General features: G+C 40.3%; 1 protein-coding gene across 3 annotated transcripts; it reads left to right on the forward strand.

Moving 5' to 3' along the window:
• The first annotated feature begins 516 nt into the window (after positions 1-516).
• Positions 517-17,319, forward strand: LOC121289234 (intracisternal A particle-promoted polypeptide). 3 transcript variants are annotated; one of them, XM_041208460.1, is made up of 8 exons: positions 518-1,098; positions 4,828-5,259; positions 6,591-6,746; positions 9,446-9,613; positions 11,351-11,488; positions 12,231-12,353; positions 14,187-14,407; positions 16,306-17,319. In XM_041208460.1, exons 1-8 carry the CDS (start codon positions 789-791, stop codon positions 16,528-16,530), a joined length of 1,773 nt encoding a protein of 590 aa, XP_041064394.1. In that variant the 5' UTR covers positions 518-788; the 3' UTR covers positions 16,531-17,319. The 3 variants fall into 3 exon arrangements, with proteins under 3 accessions (XP_041064395.1, XP_041064394.1, XP_041064396.1); XM_041208462.1 differs by having other exon boundaries at positions 5,071-5,259; XM_041208461.1 differs by lacking the exon at positions 12,231-12,353 and having other exon boundaries at positions 517-1,098.
• The last annotated feature ends 1,868 nt before the right edge of the window (positions 17,320-19,187 follow it).

Genomic DNA, 19,187 nt, shown 5'->3' on the forward strand with positions numbered 1-19,187 from the left:
AATGAGAATCACAGCGCCTCCCGTTGGCCCAGAAGATTTGGCAGTACCCACTATCCCGGAGGATATAGCAGCACCCACTGGCCTTGAGGACACAGCGCCTCCGGCTGGCCCGGAGGATATAGCAGCACCCACTGGCCTGGAGGACACAGCGCCTCCGGCTGGCCCGGAGGATATAGCAGCACCCACTGGCCTGGAGAGCACAGCGCCTCCAGCTGGCCCGGAGGATACGCCGCCTCCGGCTGTCCCGGAGGACACACTGGCTCAGCGCCTCCCACTATCCCGGAGGATACAGCGCCTCCCGCGGTCCCGGAGGATACAGCGCCTCCCGCGGTCTCGGAGGATACAGCGCCTCCGACTGGCCTGGAGGATACAGCGCCTCCTGCGGCCCCGGAGGACACAGCGCCTCCCGCTGTCCCGGAGGACACAACGCCTCCGGCTGGCCTGGAGGATACAGCGCCTCCCGCGGCCCCGGAGGACACAGCGCCTCCCGCGGATCCGGAGGGCACAGCGCCTCCCGCTGTCCCGGAGGACTCAGCACTTGCTGCTGTAATGGACGGTTGCTGAGGACCAACCATAAAATGCGGCCGGCGACTTCAGGCAGCTGTCATACGGGGTTCGATTACTGCTCCTGGCAGGGAGGATTAGCCGATGACGGACTGTTCCGGAGCAGAGCGAGAGCGGTCTGTTTCCCCACTCCCGGGGTTTAGCAGATTGATGGCTGTGTGAGGAGTTTCCGATTGCCTGACTGTGCCCGTCTGGGTGTTGATTGTTTGCTGGGTAACGGGGTGATGGCCCATTGCGTTTATCCGAAGCCGGGATCGAGCCCGGCCTGGGAACCGGGACGATCGGCCTGTGATAAACACGCCCGGGCCCTGCTGGCCCAGATAAACCGCATGAGGGCCCGAGCTGATTTCTGCGATGTGCAGCTGCAGGTGGAGGAACAGCTTTTCAGCGTCCACAAGCTGATCCTGGCCGCTAGCAGCCCGTATTTCGCAGTGTTGTTCGCAGGAGGGATGCAGGAAGCCAGCAAAAAACTCATCCAGATCCATGGCATCGAGGCAGAAACCTTCCGCTTACTCCTGGAGTTTATTTACACAGGTAATTGTCCGGGAGAGTCTTCAATGAGTTCTTACAAGCCCAATGAAAAGTAATTGGGAATAAAACATTATAGGGAGGGAAGCATCTGTGGATGGGAACAGTTCAGGTTCAGGTCTAAAGTGAAATATTTCCTTCAGACTTGAAACTCACTTTTTGGACCAAGCTTTCGGTTATCTAATATCTCCTTGTTTGTCTCCACCTCTCTTTATGTCTGTCTATCCTCTGCGAAGCTCCCTGGCACTTGCTGCATTAAAGGAACTATATTAATGCACCTTTTCGTTTAGATAAGCCAGCCCTTGACACAACACCCTTTCTCCTAGTTTCCAGGTTTAATGAGGGGACATAAGGTCAAAATGCAAGAGAGGACTTTGCATTGCTGTTAATGTGATAATTAATGGTCATAATATATGTTGAATGCTTTTCAGGAAGGTGCCCGAGTGTTATTTGTTTGTGCTGCTCTCAAATACAAAAATATCAATTATTTTGAGTAGTCAATAAAGTTGTTATAGATGTAATGATGTATAGATAATATTTCAACTTTGGGGCACGTGTCATGCTCAATATTTGAAATTATCATTGAGTGTCATAGTGAGTTAGGTTGGATTGAAAAAAATGGATGTCACAGATATGGCAGAATTTGTTCCTTGCAGAACGGTGTGTATTTATTCTGTTAATTTGGGAACACTGTGTGCTATACTGACTGTTGTGTGTTTTCTTACAATCCGCACTGTGTATCCTGAAATAAAGGCTGCAGAACCATCAGACAAAAGGGTCAGAAATCACTGGTCCATGGTTTCAAAAAACACATTGGTTTGCTACTTACTGATTGAATCTAATTGTGTACTTACTGTGCTTTATACACGTTTTATACACACTTTTAAGTTATGAATGTGTTTTTTTCCCAGTTCTTCAACTGGGAAATGCACTAAGTTGGCATTATGTTTAAATACATTTACTTTTCTATCAGATCTCGCTGTTTGAAAGGAGACATAGAAAATTTTACTCATGTTTTAATAATACATTATTTATATCTGTAATCAGATTTTCAAGTTCTTTTGGGGACCTTTTAAAAATGTGAGTAGCACTAAATTAATTAATTTGAAAAAAATCTGTCTAGTAAATATTTTAGAAAGACCTGTGTTTTATATTTAGCATAGTAGGGGTAACAAAGCAAGAAGAGTCATCTTAAAATTACATACCAGATCTAAACGGATTATTTATACCTTCCAAACGCTGTTACAGAAGTGCAAATAGGCGATTTTAGTAATGAGGTCGGAAACTCATCTTGGTGTCAGATGTGATACCAAGGTAGTGAAGAGTGTGGTTCAGCTTCAGATAGTTGCCAGTGAGAGAGGTGGAGTCAGTACCTAGGGAATGGAGTTCGTGGTGGGCAGCGAAAACAATGGCTTCAGCCTTTCTCATGTTTAGTTGGAGGAAATTTCTGCTCATCCAGTACTGAATTGAATGTTGGACAAGCAGTCTGATAATTTAGCAACAGCTGAGAGGTCGAGTGAGATAATTTGTGGTAGGGCTTAGTGTCGTCAGCATATATGGGAAAACTAACACTGATTTCAGATGTCACCAAGGCAGATATAAAGAAAAGAGGTACAACGCCTGAAGAGGTGACATTAACTGATGACATGGGGACCATGAAGGGAAATTGTGTAGTCAGCAGTTTAGTTGAAATAGGGTTGAAGGAGCAGAAGTTGAGTCTGATGAACATGAACTTAGAGAGGACATGAGGGGGGGATAGGAGAGAAACAAGAGAACGATATGAGTTCAGGGCTAGGGCAGGGGAGAACCTTTAGAGAAAGCTTAGCCCATTGGCCTGATGGAAGGGAGGGAAGCAGCAGAGGCAGCCGATTGGATGGCCTCAATCTTGGTAACAAAGAAGTCCTTGAACTCCTGGCACTTATTGTTAGAGTGAAGGTGGAGGTGACAGGAGAGAACGGTTTAAGAAGACAGTTCGTTGTAGCAAAAAGAAGTTGGGGCTCATCTTTGTATTCTGCTGAAACCACTCGGCTCTAGACCTTGTTCCAGCACTGATCCAGAAATACAGAAACAACAGCTTGTGTTCATATAGAACCTTTAACATATGAAAATGTCCTAAGAAATGGATGCAAGAGCTGAATGTCAGAGGAGAGGTGAAGTTAGGCATTAAGGAGCCTCAGCAAAAGCAAGTTGGCGGGGTGGGGGGGGAGAGAGAGAGAGAGAGAGATGGGGATGGGGGGTTGCGGGCGGGAGTGGAAGTTAAAGTGAAGATCAAGGAGCCATGCCTGACATAAAGACAGATGGCTGAGGTTGTTGGAAGCTGGTCATCACAACCGCAGGACATCTTTGCAGAAGTTCCTCAGGTCACTGTCCTGAACCTAATCATCATCAGCTGCATCTTCAATGACCTTCCCTCTGTCATGAAGTCAGAAATGGGATGGCCCTAAACTCTGGAATTCCCTTCCTAACTCTCTCTGTCTCTCTACTTCACTTTCCTTCTTTAAGATACTCCTTAAAACCTATCTCTTTCACTAAGTTTTTGACCAGCTGCCCTAATATCTATTTATGTGGCTCAGTGTCAACTTTTGTTTTCTAACGCTCCTGTGAAGCACCTTGAATTGCTTTATTACATTAAAGACGCTGTACAAATATGTTATTATTCCACTCCATTTACAACTTCAGTAATAATGCAGTGCATGTCAGCTTGCAGCAGGATTTGAATGGCATCTGGACTTGGCTAACAAATGTCAGATAACATTTGTCCTATGTAAGTAAGTGTCAGGCAATGACGAGATAAAGCACAACCCTCCACACACTAACTTTCAATGGCAGTAACATAACTAAGGCCCCCAACCATGAACGTTTATTGTCCAGGTACTTAACTGGACCACCAATAGCAACATCATGAGCAGGGCAGAGGCTGGGTTGGTGCTGGCTCAATACCTGACCCCCTGCCACTTAGCAAGCTCCAGTCTGGAGCCAGTTTGATGACTTGTTACTTGCCCAAATGGGTACAGTTGCAACAATACTGAATAGGGTCAGTAGCACAAGGACGGAGCAATTCGATTCATTGGTGTTCTTGGAAGTGGATTCCATTATATAACTCCTTGCATCATTAATGCATTCTAACTACATTTTGCAATATCTATAGCAAACTCTGCAGTAACTCATCAAGTTTTTTTAACAGCATTTCTCGTCCCTGTGTCCTATATCACTGAAAGTGACGAACAACAATGTCATGAGAGCATGATGCCTCCAAGTCACGATCCTAATTTGGACATACATTGTTGCTTCTTCATCACTGGTTCTAAATTCAAGAATTCCCGTTCCGAACACAATCGTGGGAGCACCATCATCACCTTCTCTGGTCAGCTAGGGATGAGCAATAAAATCTTTCCCAAGAACAAATAAAAATAAATTTAGACAGTCCCATTAGACAGGAACAAAATAACTAATAATGGACCATTCACAGTGGGAGCTGAGCTGACTGATAGACCAAATGAATGAATGACGAGAAACCCACAAAATACTGATGACTGGTATTCAGTGTCTGTTATGTTGTTGAAACAGCTTTTATTGGAGAGTAGCTGGTACTGCAGTCTTTAATTTAAAGCCCCATCAGACTGAACACTGACAAGTTCAGTCATGACATTACCACTCTAACCTCACAATCAAATAAGTGGTCCTCTTGTATGGGCTTTAAAATACATTTTCTTTCTTCTCCTCCATATCAAACAGGTATCATCAATGTCAGCATAAAAAACGTACAAGAAGTGATTCTTGCAGCAGATATGTTGCAGTTAACTGAGATTGTGAACATGTGCAGTGATTTTTTAAAAGGGCAAGTTGATCCCTCAAACTGTGTAGGAATTTATCAATTTGCTGAGCAAATTGCATGCCACGATCTTATAGAGTTCAGTGAAAGCTATATTTATGTGCACTTTCTGGAAGCTTGTAAAACTGAGGAATTTATGGGATTAGAAAAAGATCAACTGGTTAAGATTTTAAAGAGTGAAGAACTCCACATCGAGGATGAATATCAAGTTTTCACGACTGCTATGGAATGGGTTCTGAAAGACATGGGCAAAAGGAAAAAGTACGTGATTGAAGTTCTGGATCCTGTTCGCTTCCCTCTACTGTCTTCACGGAGGTTGTTCAAGTACATTGAAGGTATGATAGAGTTTTGAGTATACCACATTGTCAGCTTAACTTGGTAACGCTTAGTATTTTCTCAGAACGTTACTTCTATATACAAGTGGGACTTCGCTGTGGTCAAATTGGCTGCTGCATTTCTCTACTTAACCAATGACATGGCAGTCATTGTTGTAATTAGTGTCCGCTCGTAATGTGTACCTGCAGAGTGTCTGTCAACCAAGCTATTTGACTATTGGGGGCATGGGTTCTCTCTTGTTAGGCAAGGGAATCTATCTAACTCTGCCTTAAAAATATTCAATGACCCCGCCTCCACCACCTTCTTGGGCGGAGAGTTCCAAAGTCGCACAACCCTCTGAGAGAAAAAAATTCTCCTCATCTCTGTCCTAAAAGGGCAACCTCTAATTTTAATACAATGCCCCCTAGTCCTGGACTCACCCACAAGAGGAAACATCCTTTCAACGTCTACCTTGTCAAGGCTGTTCAGGATCTTGTATATTTCAATCAAATCACCCCTGACTCTTCTAAACTCCAGTGGAAACAAGCCCAGTCTGTCCAACCTTTCCTAATAAGACAACCAGCTCATTCCAGGTATCAATCCAGTAAACCTCCTTTAAACCGCCTCCAATGCATTTACATCCACCCTTAAATATGGAGACCAAAACTGCACACAGTATTTCAGGTGCAGTCGGACCAATGTCCTGTATAACTGAAGCATAACATCTTTTATGACCAATCCACTTATAATAAAGGATAGCATTCTGTTTGTCTTCTTAATTACTTGCTGTACCTTGGTTTTTCATTCGTTCATGGATATGAGCATCACTGGCAAGGCTAGGATTAGTTTCTAATTGCCCTTGAGAAGGAAATTCATAGTATGACATATATGGGTGCCAAATGATCTGTCCATCAGTGCCATGTACCATCATACCATTAAAGACTACCCATGAGAAAATAAGGATCCACATACAATTTGTGCTGTCATGGAGTTGTGCAAACTGTAATTTTAATCGAATTAAATGCTCTAAAAATAATGAAATTTTGTAAGCAGTGAATCAAAAACCTCTAGCATATCGATTTCACATTAAGATCTTCTTCATCTTACCCTATTAGTTGAATTTTCTCGATGTCTTTATTATGGTAGTTTAACTATTGCAACAAGCTAATAATATGCTCAATTTCCAAAGTCGCCCCATGCCAGCCTCCATCTATTTATTTCCAACACAACTTTTAGCTTGTATTATTGATGGCTTTGATGCTTTATATATTGTGGTATAGAATGTTCTCTATGATGTTGCACATCTGTCTTTTTTGGGGTAAATACAGTAGAATGTGTTTCCTACCTCCAGGTATTCCTGATTTTAGTCTACGTGTTGCTCTGCAGAAGTTGCTGGAGGAATACAGGGAGGTCAGTAAACCTCAGAAAGAGACCAAGTTCTGCAAACTGTCACCTGCGTCAAAGATTCGTCCCCGAAGGAAGGCCAGGAAGTACCTCTACGCTATAGGTTACCTTCTCTTTTTATTGTACTTTCGTAATTAGATCTAAATATATTTGAAACAACCAATGAGATCTAGTGCATCATCATGTTACAACCCAGTTGGTAGGTTGTACACATTTACAAGTTGGTGTAACATTGATGGTCAACCTCTTGCTCAATAATTGGGACATACAATTATATAAAATGTCTGTACAACGGAAAAGTAAGACAGGTAGGATCAAATGCATTGACCTGAAACACAGTACCTGAAAACTAGTACATTATATAGTGACTCTGTAGTTTAGCATGTTTTGTACATTGTTCTTTTTGTATCCATTATTGAACATGACCATATGCTATTTGTTTCTTTCCTGGATCTCCTTAAGTTGTTCATGATACAGGTCTGCTGCATTTCAACATTTGAGACAATATTTCCAACAGTTTTCTAAACAAAAATCCACATGATCCTAAGTGGGAGAGAGTACCATGGTTGAAAATCTCATTCATAGTTTCTTTCCCCTGCTTCTCCAAAGATGCTAACTTGTAATGTTTATCTAGCCCAAGTCGCCGTTCTTTATGTGACAACCTTAATGATGTTGGCGGTGTAGTTGATCATGAATGACGTTACTTCTTGAAAGTACAATCTTATTTTCATTTGACATTTTAAAAAAAACTTTCCATCTTCCATAAGATAGGGTTACAGAGTCTTAAAGGAGGAAAGAAAGGTAAAGAGATGGAAGGGTTTGGGGAGTGAATTCTAGAGCTTATGACCTAGGCAGTTGAAGGCACAGCTGCCAGTGATGGGGATGTTCAAGAGATCAGAATTGCAGAATCGTATACATCTCGGAGGTTGTAGGGCTGGAAGAGATTACAGAGATATGGAGGGGCGAGGCCATCAAATGAGTTGAAAAAGATGGAAATTTTATAATCAAAATGTTGCTTAACCTGGAGTCATTGTAGGCCAGCAAAGGTGTTAGGACATATGCAGCAAAGTTTTGCATAACCTCAAGTTTGTGGAGGGTAGAATGTAAAATTTATTGAAAATTGTATGACCATGAAGCAAATTGCATTACATAGGCTATATGGCACAGAAACAGGCCATTTGGCCCAATCAGTGTTTGATGGCATTTATGCTCCACTGCAGCCACCTCCCTCTTTCCTCATCTAAATATATCATTGTAACTCTCTATTCCCTTCTCTCTCATAGGCTTGTCTAGCTTCCCCTTACTGTATCTATACGATTCGCATCAACCACTCCCTGTGTTGGGTAAAGAATTTTTTTTCTGAATTCCTTATTGTATTTCTTAGTGCTTATTTGATATTCATGGCATCAAGTTGTGCTCTCCCCAACAAGAAACATTCTCTCTCTATTCATTCTATCAAAACCTTTCATAATTTTAAAGACCTCTATTAAGTTATCTGTCAGCCCTTTTTTTCAGGAGAAAAGAGACCCAGCATGTCAATCCTTTACTGAAATGTAAATTGAATGCAACATTGAGTTTTCTTCACTGAATTCCAAAACCTTTCTTAAATTAAAGGTGTTGCAGCTTGAACTTCTGAGGGTAGATGCCCTTTTTGTTATTTATTAACTGTATACGATCAGTGCACCATGTCACTTGTGCCCCTGTTTTATTAGGATTCTAGCCATTGATTTGCATCCAAGAGATTCTTATCCCTTTCAGCAACAAAACTAGTGGTTGTATTTTTAAAGCTTTCGTTCAGTGAAGCTTTGGGTGGAGTTTTAGGTAAATAAAAAAAAATAGACCTGTAATTTGCAGCCCAAGGTGAAGTGACAGCAATCACAGCTGATCTCAAAGAAAGCTGTTCTGAAAGACCTAGCAGTCTCTGTGATAAGAACTTTATTTTTCTTCATGCAATTGATTGTAACCTTCATTACTGGGATTCCCAACTTTGCGCTGCAGTGAAGTCATCAAATTGCCTAAGTAGCCAATCACATTAAACAATTCTCAAAGGTGGCATATCAGGAAATGAAAAACACAATTAATCATGCAACTTTAAAAAAATTTTACAGTCTGCAAAATAAAGATCAGGACATACTGTTGGGGTTAAGGTAGAAGTTGAAATATTGTGAACAAACTTTAAAATATTATTTATTTTAAAAACCTAGTTTTAAAAAATCTAGTAATTACAATGAGGAAATTTAATAACATTCCACTATATTTTCAGGGCCAGATAGGTTGTTTAGAAGTAGATTCCCATTAAAAACCCAGTTACACTCCATGAAGAAAGCTTAACTTTTTATACAGTTTCTAACAGTGATATGAGACAAAAAGGGAAATTCTCAACAGAGCAATTGATTTCATTGATTGTCGGCTATATGGTTGGGGGTTTTACTGGAGGGAGATTTCTGTTTTGTAACCTGTGGGAGAACACTGAATGAAGGACCGCAACTTCAGGAATTTTGATTTATTTTGTGCTTGTGCTAAATCCTGAAAAGGAAGTCCGATTCAACAAGGTAATGGCAACGAACACTGACCATTCACTATCAGGAGTCCTGCAAGTTCCAAGCCATGCTTTCAAAGGAAATTGCATTTTTTTCTGCGTCCTTAATAGAACGCCAGTGTAAGGTTACAGTTGATGAATTAACGAATTAGAATTTATCATATATATATATTATATATATAAAATGTATAGTATATTTGCATCACAATACAGCATCTGATAGGGCACTACTGAAGCCATGTTTTATCATTTCTTTTTACAAGGTGGGTACACACGGCTTCAGGGGGGTCGCTGGAGTGATAGCAGAACTCTCAGTTGTGTTGAACGGTTTGATTCATTCAGTCAATACTGGACCACTGTATCGTCCCTCCACCAGGCCCGAAGTGGGCTGGGTGTTGCAGTCCTCGAAGGAATGATCTACGTAATAGGTGGTAAGTAAAGTTACTATGGTGTAAACAATTGTTTCCTCAAATAGCTTTTCTGCTTATAGGATATAAAATCTATGATCAATTCCTCTGTGGTTTGTGACTAGCCTACTGTCTGTCATTGTGAGCTTCAGAGCAGGGTCCCCATCACCTTTGATGTGTGGGTGGACATTTTGTCTCCTTTATTATCTACTTGTTTCTAATTCTTGAGTATGTAGATGGGGATGAGGGAATAATGTTTTTTTTTTAAGTTAATACTACTGTATTGAACAGGGCTTCAGGATAAGCAAACTGAGAAATACAAATATGCTTGGGCTTTCATTTATATGTCCCATATTCCTCCCTAAGTACTAATTCTAAGTCATTAAGACCTAAGATTTGAAGTATTTTGTGCTTACTCAGGCTAGTTGGCAAGCTTTTAATCCTTCTAATAGTGACTGCTTCTGCTAGTGATTTCTCATTTTTAAATCTTATCTGTTTCTGCTGCTGGCTGATTTAGTTGTGTCTCACCTGCCATGTTAGGTGATGTCCAGCTCAGACCTTCCTCCAAAAATACTTTGTATGCTAGAGTTATTATTGATGGACATATGGCTCAAGCCTAACTCCTCTGTCCTCTGATTACACTTTTATTTCACTGCTCATAAGCCTTACTTTGAGGATTGATTATTTCTTTATCCTAGAACTTTTAAATTTTGCTATACGAATGTACAGGGATGTTTTGCTTGGATTGTTTATCTATATTCAAGATCTTTTCCGTCACTATACCTGGTCTTTCAAGGAGATTTAGCAAATTGTGCCTCAGTATCTTCCCTCAATAATCCACAGTTTTTCTCTTAAATCTAGGACTCCTAATTTTTATAGATAAGTATGATTTTTTCTTCTTCTTGCTATGATTGGTTTTTGTTCCTGATTAACATGAGGCTTATTTATTTAGATGGCAAGGTGAGGAGGGAATTAGATAAATTTTAGAAAAATTCCAGTAAGTTGCTAAATTCACAAAAAAAAGCTAATGACTCAGAAAGTTGACTGGATTTTGGGTAGTTGGGAAAATTTAGGGTAATTAAGGGAATTTGAAGTACTTGAGGCAAAACAGTCAGTTTGGTGCTTTTACAGTATCTTAGTGGTGCCACGTCTATTGCAGTTTAATAGCAATACGCAAAAGTAGTTAGGGACTTATTCACAATCAGAAAAAGTGAACAATCTGAGGAATTGTTTAATTTTACAGAAAGGATTGATGGAATTAACTCAATTATAGGACAGATTACATTTTTAATTTCAAAAACAAAAACACAATTACCTGGAAAAACTCAGCAGGTCTGGCAGCATCGGCGGAGAAGAAAAGAGTTGACGTTTCGAGTCCTCATGACCCTTCGACAGAACTTGAGTTCGAGTCCAAGAAAGAGTTGAAATATGTTATTTCAACTCTTTCTTGGACTCGAACTCAAGTTCTGTCGAAGGGTCATGAGGACTCGAAACGTCAACTCTTTTCTTCTCCGCCGATGCTGCCAGACCTGCTGAGTTTTTCCAGGTAATTCTGTTTTTGTTTTTGTTTTGGATTTCCAGCATCTGCAGTTTTTTTGTTTTTATTTTTACATTTTTAATTTTACTGACCACGATAAGTTCAAAAAGAATTTAAAATTTCCAATCAGCATGACAATTAGTTATGTTTGTGATGTCTTGACAAGGTTGAAGATAAATATAGTTTGTTACATTTTGAAGATAACATTACAATTTTGTTTTAAGGTGAAAGTGATTCCATGATTTTTGACTGTGCTGAACGATATGATCCAGTTACTAAACAATGGGCAGCTGTGGCCTCTATGAATTCTCCACGATGTGGACTTGCTGTGTGTGCCTGTCATGCTGCTATTTATGCTCTGGGTAGGAATGTCTGTAAAATATATTTCATATATCTAGTGTTTATGGTTTATAAGTAGTATCTAGCCCTAGAGGACTGCTAGAAAAAATGTTTCGATCATGTAATGGCCTTTGGTATTGTTAAATAGCATTTTTGTACTATAGTAGAAAAGGTTTATTATGTTTTGGACACTGCCAGAAGTCCCTGTTTCAGCATCACCTGGCAGTCCAATGTACCAACTGTGCAAAATAGACAGCGGGCTGAAGGAGGTAATTGGCTTGGCTGGTATTAGACCACATAGTTACCAACTTTTGAATGATAGAAACGTAAGAAGTCCTCTGGTGACTTAGTTGTTTAATTGTCAAGCTATTCACCACAGATCGCCAAATATATTTGCCTGAGGCAAACAGTAAGTTGAACAAGCTGGCGTGTTGTATACTTGAAGCACTTTTCTGATTTTATTTACAAGTCTATTTAGTTTCACACCACTAAGTTCTCTTTTATGAGTCTGAATTAAACAAAACCATTGTAGTGGGGACATACAGAAGAGCAGTTACATGGAAGTAATGGCCCCTTCAGATTGCATGAGGTGGAGGGGGAAAACATTGGGAATTAATGTACAGATTTAGCAAATAAATAAATAAATGTAACAAATTTTAATTTTCCAAATTAACTTGTGAGCCTGAAGGGCAGTTTTGTGAGATTTCATGAGGATTCAGAGCCCTTACTATTAACAATCAGTGCACATCTTTTGATTATTTTCAGGAGGCTGGGTAGGAGCAGACATTGGGAAGACTATGGAAAGATTTGACCCCTCTGACAATAAGTGGGAAGTTATTGGTAACATGGTTGTCCCTCGTTACTTCTTTGGGTGTTGTGAAATGCAAGGTATGACACCACCCATCGGAATATGACTCATTGATTTATTTTGTCACTTAAGTTTATCGTACCATATGGTTATTAAGATTGTTTGTGATAGATGTCACTGTTGTGCACAAAGGTACAATTTTATGAACCTGAGCAATCTGACTTCCGTCCCTGCCACAGTACTGAAATGGCTCTTATCAAGGTCTCGAAATACATCCTATGTGACTTTGACAAAGGTAAACAATCCCTCCTCACTCTTCCCAACCTGTCTGTAACCTTTGAGACGGGTGACCAAACCATCTTCCTCCAGTGTCTCTCCACCCATTATCAGGTTGGATGGAACTGCACTCAGCTCGTTCCATTTTTATCTAACCAGACAATTATCTGCAATGTATTCTCTTCCAGCTCCCACATTTGAGGCAAAACAGTTAGTTTGGTGCTTTTACAGTATCTTAGTGGTGCCACTTCCAATACAATTTAAGAGCAACATACAAAAGTAGTCAGGGACTTACATGTACATCTCATGTAGTCAGAAGATCTATTCTTGGCCCCATCATTTTTCTCATCAAAAGCTGCTGCTCAGCAAAATCATCCATAAGCTACTGCCTGTTTTCACATGCACTCTAACGACATCCAACCACACCTCAGCACCACATCTCTTGACCCCTCCACTGTCCCTAAACTGTCAGACTATTTATCCAACATCCAGTACTACATGAGCAGATATTTTTTCCCAACTAAATATTGGAAAGACCAAAGCCATTGTCTTCAGTCCCTGTCACAAACTCTGTTCTCTAGCGTCTCACTCCACTCCTCTCCCTGCAACTGTCTGAGCCCAAACTAGACTATTCACAACCTTGGTGTCATGTTTGGGCTTCAGATGAGCTTCCAGCTACATATCACACCATTGCTAAGACTGCCTATTTCCTCCTTGGTAACATTGCCTGACTCTGTCCCTGTTTCAGCTCATCTGCTGCTGAAACCCTCATCCATGTCTTTGTTACCTCTAGGTGTGACTACTCCAACACATTCCTGATCAGCCTCCCATACTTTACCCTCTGTAAACATGAAACAATGCAAGACTCTGCTGCATAAATTCTTACTTGCATTGTTTATCCATCATCACTGTGCTTGCTGACCCACATGGACTCCCGGTTGAACAACAACTCGATTTTAAAGTCCTCATCCTTGTTTTAAAGTTCCTCCATGGCCTTACCCCGCCCCCCTCCTTATCTCTGTAATCTCATCCAGCCCTACAACTCTGTGAGATACCTGCACTTCGCCAATTCTGGCCTTTTGGGCATCCCCAATTTTAATTGCACCAGTATTGGTGACTGTTCCTTCAGCTGCCAAGGCCCTAAGCTCTAGAATTTCCTCACTTTCCTCCTTTGACAACACTTCTGTTCATTTGCCCGAATATCATCATATGTCAAATTTTGTTAGTTAACACTCCTGTTTTTGTTGTTGCACTAACTTTATTGTATTGGATTGAGGATTGAATAAGATATAATGGCTTAAATTATTATTTCTTTTGCCCTGTTTTCTGCTTCCTGTCCTGAATCTGTGGGTCATATAGCAAGCAGCCCTCCAATATCTCACTCAAATGGCCATTTTTCATGTGTGCACCTGGATAATGTTTGTCAATAACCTTTCCCAAACATGAATGTAATTAGAGCAAATTGAGACCAATCCATACGTTTGCTTTCCAGCAAGGATTGCTGATAACAATTAGGAAGTTCATGTTTCAAGACTTTAAAGCTTATGCCAAAAAACATTTCCATAGATTTGACAAACTTCAAAATTGAAACAAATAATTAACAATACAAGTCAGAAATATCTTTAATTGTTTCATAGGTTTAATTTATGTTGTTGGAGGTTTGAGTGACTCAGGGTCAGAACTCCGTTCAGCTGAAATGTTCAATCCTATCACAAAGCGTTGGACAACATTAGATGATATGAAGACGAAAAGAGCCTATGTTGGAGTAGCTGCTCTGAATGACTGTGTTTATGCTGTTGGAGGGTGGAATGAAACTCAGAATGCTCTGCGAACAGCAGAGAAGTATTCACTTCAGGAGGTGGGTGTAGTTTGCTTACAATTTTGTTATAACTTATTAGCGTTATAAAAAGTTGTTTAAAGGTTTTCAAAGTGAGAGGAATAATTGAATAAAACAATTTTACAATTGTACCATGTACAATTTGCTCTGAAAAGAGCAGTTGTTACCATAAGAGTTCCTTCCAAGAACTGGCAGGGATTGACATTTCAGGCAGCATACTTTGCCTGTCATCTGGATGATTGAATGGAACAGGTGATATAGAGTGGAGGGTGGGAATATGTTCTGGATCTTACTGCTGATTAATTAGGCGATTGTGTTTGTAATAGGTTGGTACATATTAACGTTCTTGCTGCCGATTGGTCAACTGTGCAGAATAGATGGTAATGTGATTCTTGAATAAAAGTAGCCAGATTTCATTGATGAGAAGGCCACCGTCTTGGGGGATGGTGTGGTGTTGATACAATTATTCAAACTGAGTTTACCTTTATCTCATCTTTCTTTGCCTGCCCCCATGACCCCTACAAATCTGTTAAGGATTCCAGCACAAGCTCTGTCATCAGCTTTCTTTACCAATCTCAGGCAAGTGAGGCAAGAACCCAAGAATGCTCACTCCTGATTCATTGTAATAAATAGGCTATGCCTACACAGACTGAAAGGTTAAGCCCCTCTCCATCCATTTAGGAAGCTGCAGAAATTCCTTAGCAGCTTAGAGGCTGCAGAGACCTGGAAAAACATCTTGCTGCTGGGAATTGAGCATTTTTCACATGTAGGTCTCTCCAGTTGTTCTTTTGCAGCAGCGAATGGGAGATTTTTGTTGGTGTGTTGGAACATTCTGTACTGTTGTTTTGTCTAGCCTCTAATGATGGAACATCTTATGTCATAGGACATTCCAATTCAATGTTTAATTTTTAAAAAATATTATGCATCGTTCCTTTCACATAAATAAAAAGTTTGATTTAGTTAGTACTGTTTTCATCTCTTTAAACTCTTCCCTTGTGAAGTAGTGGAGGATTCATATTTATATGCTGATAAATCCTGTACAAGAGAACCTACCACAACCCATACAATATGTTTCTTTTTTTATTCGTTTATGGGATGTGGGCGTCACTGGCTCAGCCAGCAGTTATTGCTCATCCCCAAATGCCTTTGTTCAGAGGGCACTTTAAGAGTCAACCACATTGCTGTGGGTCTGGAGTCACATGTAGGTCAGACCAGGGAAGGTCGGCAGATTTCTTCCCCTAATGGAATCTAGGAGTAATCAGCGAAGGTTTCACAGTCTTTAGACTTTTAATTCCAGATTTTTATTGGATTCAAATTCCACCATTCACCAGAGCACTCCCCCTGGGTTTCCAGATTACCAGTCCAGTGACAATACCAGTATGCCATCACCAAGGGGGTTAGTTGTGGGGGATATTGGTTGGAGGCCAGCTATTCCCACTGCACTAGACCTTGATATCTTGCTGCATATTAACCCAGAATTCAAAGCTGGAGCTTCATTTGCCTGGAAAGTAAGGAGTAAGTTCACAACCCACTAAATTCTGACTCAAGTGGGAATGCTACCACTAGGCCAAAGGTTTGATCTGTTTGAATGAAGTGAAAATTCTGCATACAACACACTGATTACCGGTCTGCTCTGCCCTCCACTTGGCACTTCTGCATAACAATAGTTTGAGATCAGGAACATTGGGCTAAATTTGTATTTTTTTAATGTTGTTTCTGTTGAAGATGAATGATATTAAATGGACTTGGAAATTAGTGAGATCTGTACCATTAGGGTCATGCATTGCTCAGCCCTACAAGATGACGTGGTGGATCGTATCAGTCAAGGCAACTTGGCGTGAGACGTGACAAGGTGTGATTTGGTGAATTCAGATTTCTTTTATACTTTTTTCCCTCCCAACCCCGCCCTCCTTTTCCAGGAGAAGTGGTTTGAGGTTTCACCTATGAAAATGGCAAGAGCAGGTGTTTCGGTTATTGCTGTTAATGGCCTTCTTTATGCAGTAGGAGGTCGAACATCAGGTAGGGATTCCTCAGCTCCTGTTACTCTGGACTCTGTTGAAGTGTATGATCCTCATACTGACACATGGATGGAAATCGGGAATATGATAACCAGCCGCTGTGATGGGGGAGTAGCTGTGCTTTAGCAGTTGATTGCCTTTTGATACTTTATCAAAATTACTCCTAGATGGAGAAAATCAGTATGTCAAATTGAACTATCATCACCTATTTCCATTGTGCTAAAGGAAGCTACCATTGGGTTTCAAGTTGAGGACTCAGCGAAGAGCTGGTAACATTAATACTAATACAAAAAAAAAGATTGTGTTACTTACTAAATGAAATGTGTACACGTTTCAATAATTTCATTTGAAATAAACTTGATTTAATGAAAGAAGTGAATTTCAACACATGCCACAATGATCAGAACTCCCACAGTAACAGGTTTTCATTTGACAATCAGTTATTATCCAAGTTAATGGCAGGGTTTTAAAATTCTAAAAGCAAATGCAATTAACCAAAACATCAAACAATTGTTTTCTTAAAAGCTGTGTTTTTATTTCAATAAAGTGCAGTTTAGAAAAATAAGAACTTGAAACATCGTACAGTTTGTTGTACAAACCTCAATTAGGGCTGTGGATATGTTCATTGTGGTTTTCCTTGAATGTAGCCAAGTGAATATTTCTGATGGTACGGAGTGACTTAGCTGACTTATTGCCTTTTTTAAGCGATATCCAGAGTCTGCACTATACTTGAAGGTGGTTTTGCATATTACCGGTATTTCGGCATAAGTGCTAGCAGTATTAGATAGCTGAGCAGTGGTTTATTACTTGGGGCTTTATGTACCAAATAAAGCTGTACTTTTCTCTATGTGTGGATTGATATATACTGATGGTTTCTTTTATGTATATTTTCTTAATAAATGTATTCAAGCATAATTAATTGTTTTGCTTATCTCTATACAACAATGAAAAATGAGATGCTTATTATTCAGATATTTTGAATTGTAGTGTATGATCCTAATACTGACACATGGATGGAAATATTTCACATCAGCTGGGACAATATCTTCAGCTTTTCATCCTTCCGCAACTGGAGCTATGTCTTCATTTGACTAAGCCCTAAACTCTGGAATTCCTCTTTAAACCTCTCCACCCTCTCCTTTTAGATCACTTCTTGAAACTACATCTTTACCAAACTTTTAGTCTTTTGACCTAATATCTCTGTGGCTGGGTATCATATATTATCTGATATAGCTCCTCCTGAAGTGCCTTGGATATTTTCATTACTCTAAGTGTGCTATATAAATTAAAGTTTATATAATAAATGAAATCTCCTGTTCCAATATCATGGCAATATTTGAATAATATTTCTTAATCATTATTAAGATATGTATACTTGTAGTTACACAATTTGTTGTACTAACTTTTGCATTATATTTATAGGTTTTGTGTAGATCTGATAAATATACGTTGAACAACTTTGGTTGTCAACTGTTGCTAGAGAGATCAGGGCCTTTCAAATACTGCACAGATGCCTGATGACCATTTTGACAGCATTGTACTCTGCTGGTGGGTGCATATTTTCAAATAATGATGTCGTAGAGAGAACCAGAGAGATGCTGCAGCTCTTTAAAATCTCCAGGCCAGATGGTAAAGATGGTTCCCCAAATGGAAGCAACAACCTTTGCTAGCACTGCACTCTTGAGAGCTTTAAGTACATTGAATTTGCCAAAGTCAGCTTTGTGCACATGTGCAAAGAAAGGAACTTCACAGGCTGGACAAAGAAGCTTGTGTTGCAAAATAGTCAAAAATAAAATCCACTAAATGTTGTGCTCTTCTGATCTGAACCCCACAATCCAAGCAGGTACAGTTGCTCTTCAATTAAGATAAAAGCAAAATACTGCGGATGCTGGAAATCTGAAACAAAAACAAAAATACCTGGAAAAACTCAGCAGGTCTGACAGCATCTGCAGAGAGGAATACAGTTAACATTGAGTCCGTATGACTCTTCATCAGAACTAAGGAAATAGAGAAATGAGGTGAAATATAAGCTGGTAGAGGGGGGTGGGACAGGTAGAGCTGGATAGGGGGCCAGTGATAGGTGGAGGCAAAGAAGGGATTGCCAAAGATGTCATAGACAAAAGGACAAAGGGATATTGACGGTGGTGATATTATCTAAGGGATGTGCTAATGGGGACATTAAGGGTAGCAAGCAGGACAAGCTAGTGACAGATGGCCCTAGTGGGGGTGGGGTGGGGAGGAAGGGACCAAAATGGGCTAAAAGGTAGAGATAAAACAATAGATTGAAATAAATTTAAAAATAGGTGGGAAAAGAAAAAATTTTTTAAAATTATAAATTATTGGAAAAAGGGGGATCGGAAAGGGGGTGGGGATGGAGGAGAGAGTTCATGATCTGAAATTGTTGAACTCAATATTAAGTCTGGAAGGCTGTAAAGTGCCTAGTCAGAAGATGAGGTGCTGTTCCTCCAGTTTGCGTTGAGCTTCACTGGAACATTGCAGCAGGCCAAGGATGGACATGTGGGCATGAGGGCAGGGTGGTGTGTTGAAATGGCAAGCGACAGGGAAGTCTGGGTCATGCTTGTGGACAGACCGAAGGTGTTCTGCAAAGCGGTCACCCAGTCTGTCAATTAACTTCATCAGTTTTAAAGCAGCTAGTTATCTGAATTTGCATATCTAGATCACTTGTCTCCAGGGAACATTGAGCAGTGGCCTAAATAGGAAAGATGAGGTTGAATGTGTAACATGACCTACTGGTTCAACAATTCTGTTCATTTCTCCATCAG

Source organism: Carcharodon carcharias, chromosome 16, assembly GCF_017639515.1.
Source record: "Carcharodon carcharias isolate sCarCar2 chromosome 16, sCarCar2.pri, whole genome shotgun sequence".
Classification (NCBI taxonomy): Eukaryota; Metazoa; Chordata; class Chondrichthyes; order Lamniformes; family Lamnidae; genus Carcharodon; species Carcharodon carcharias.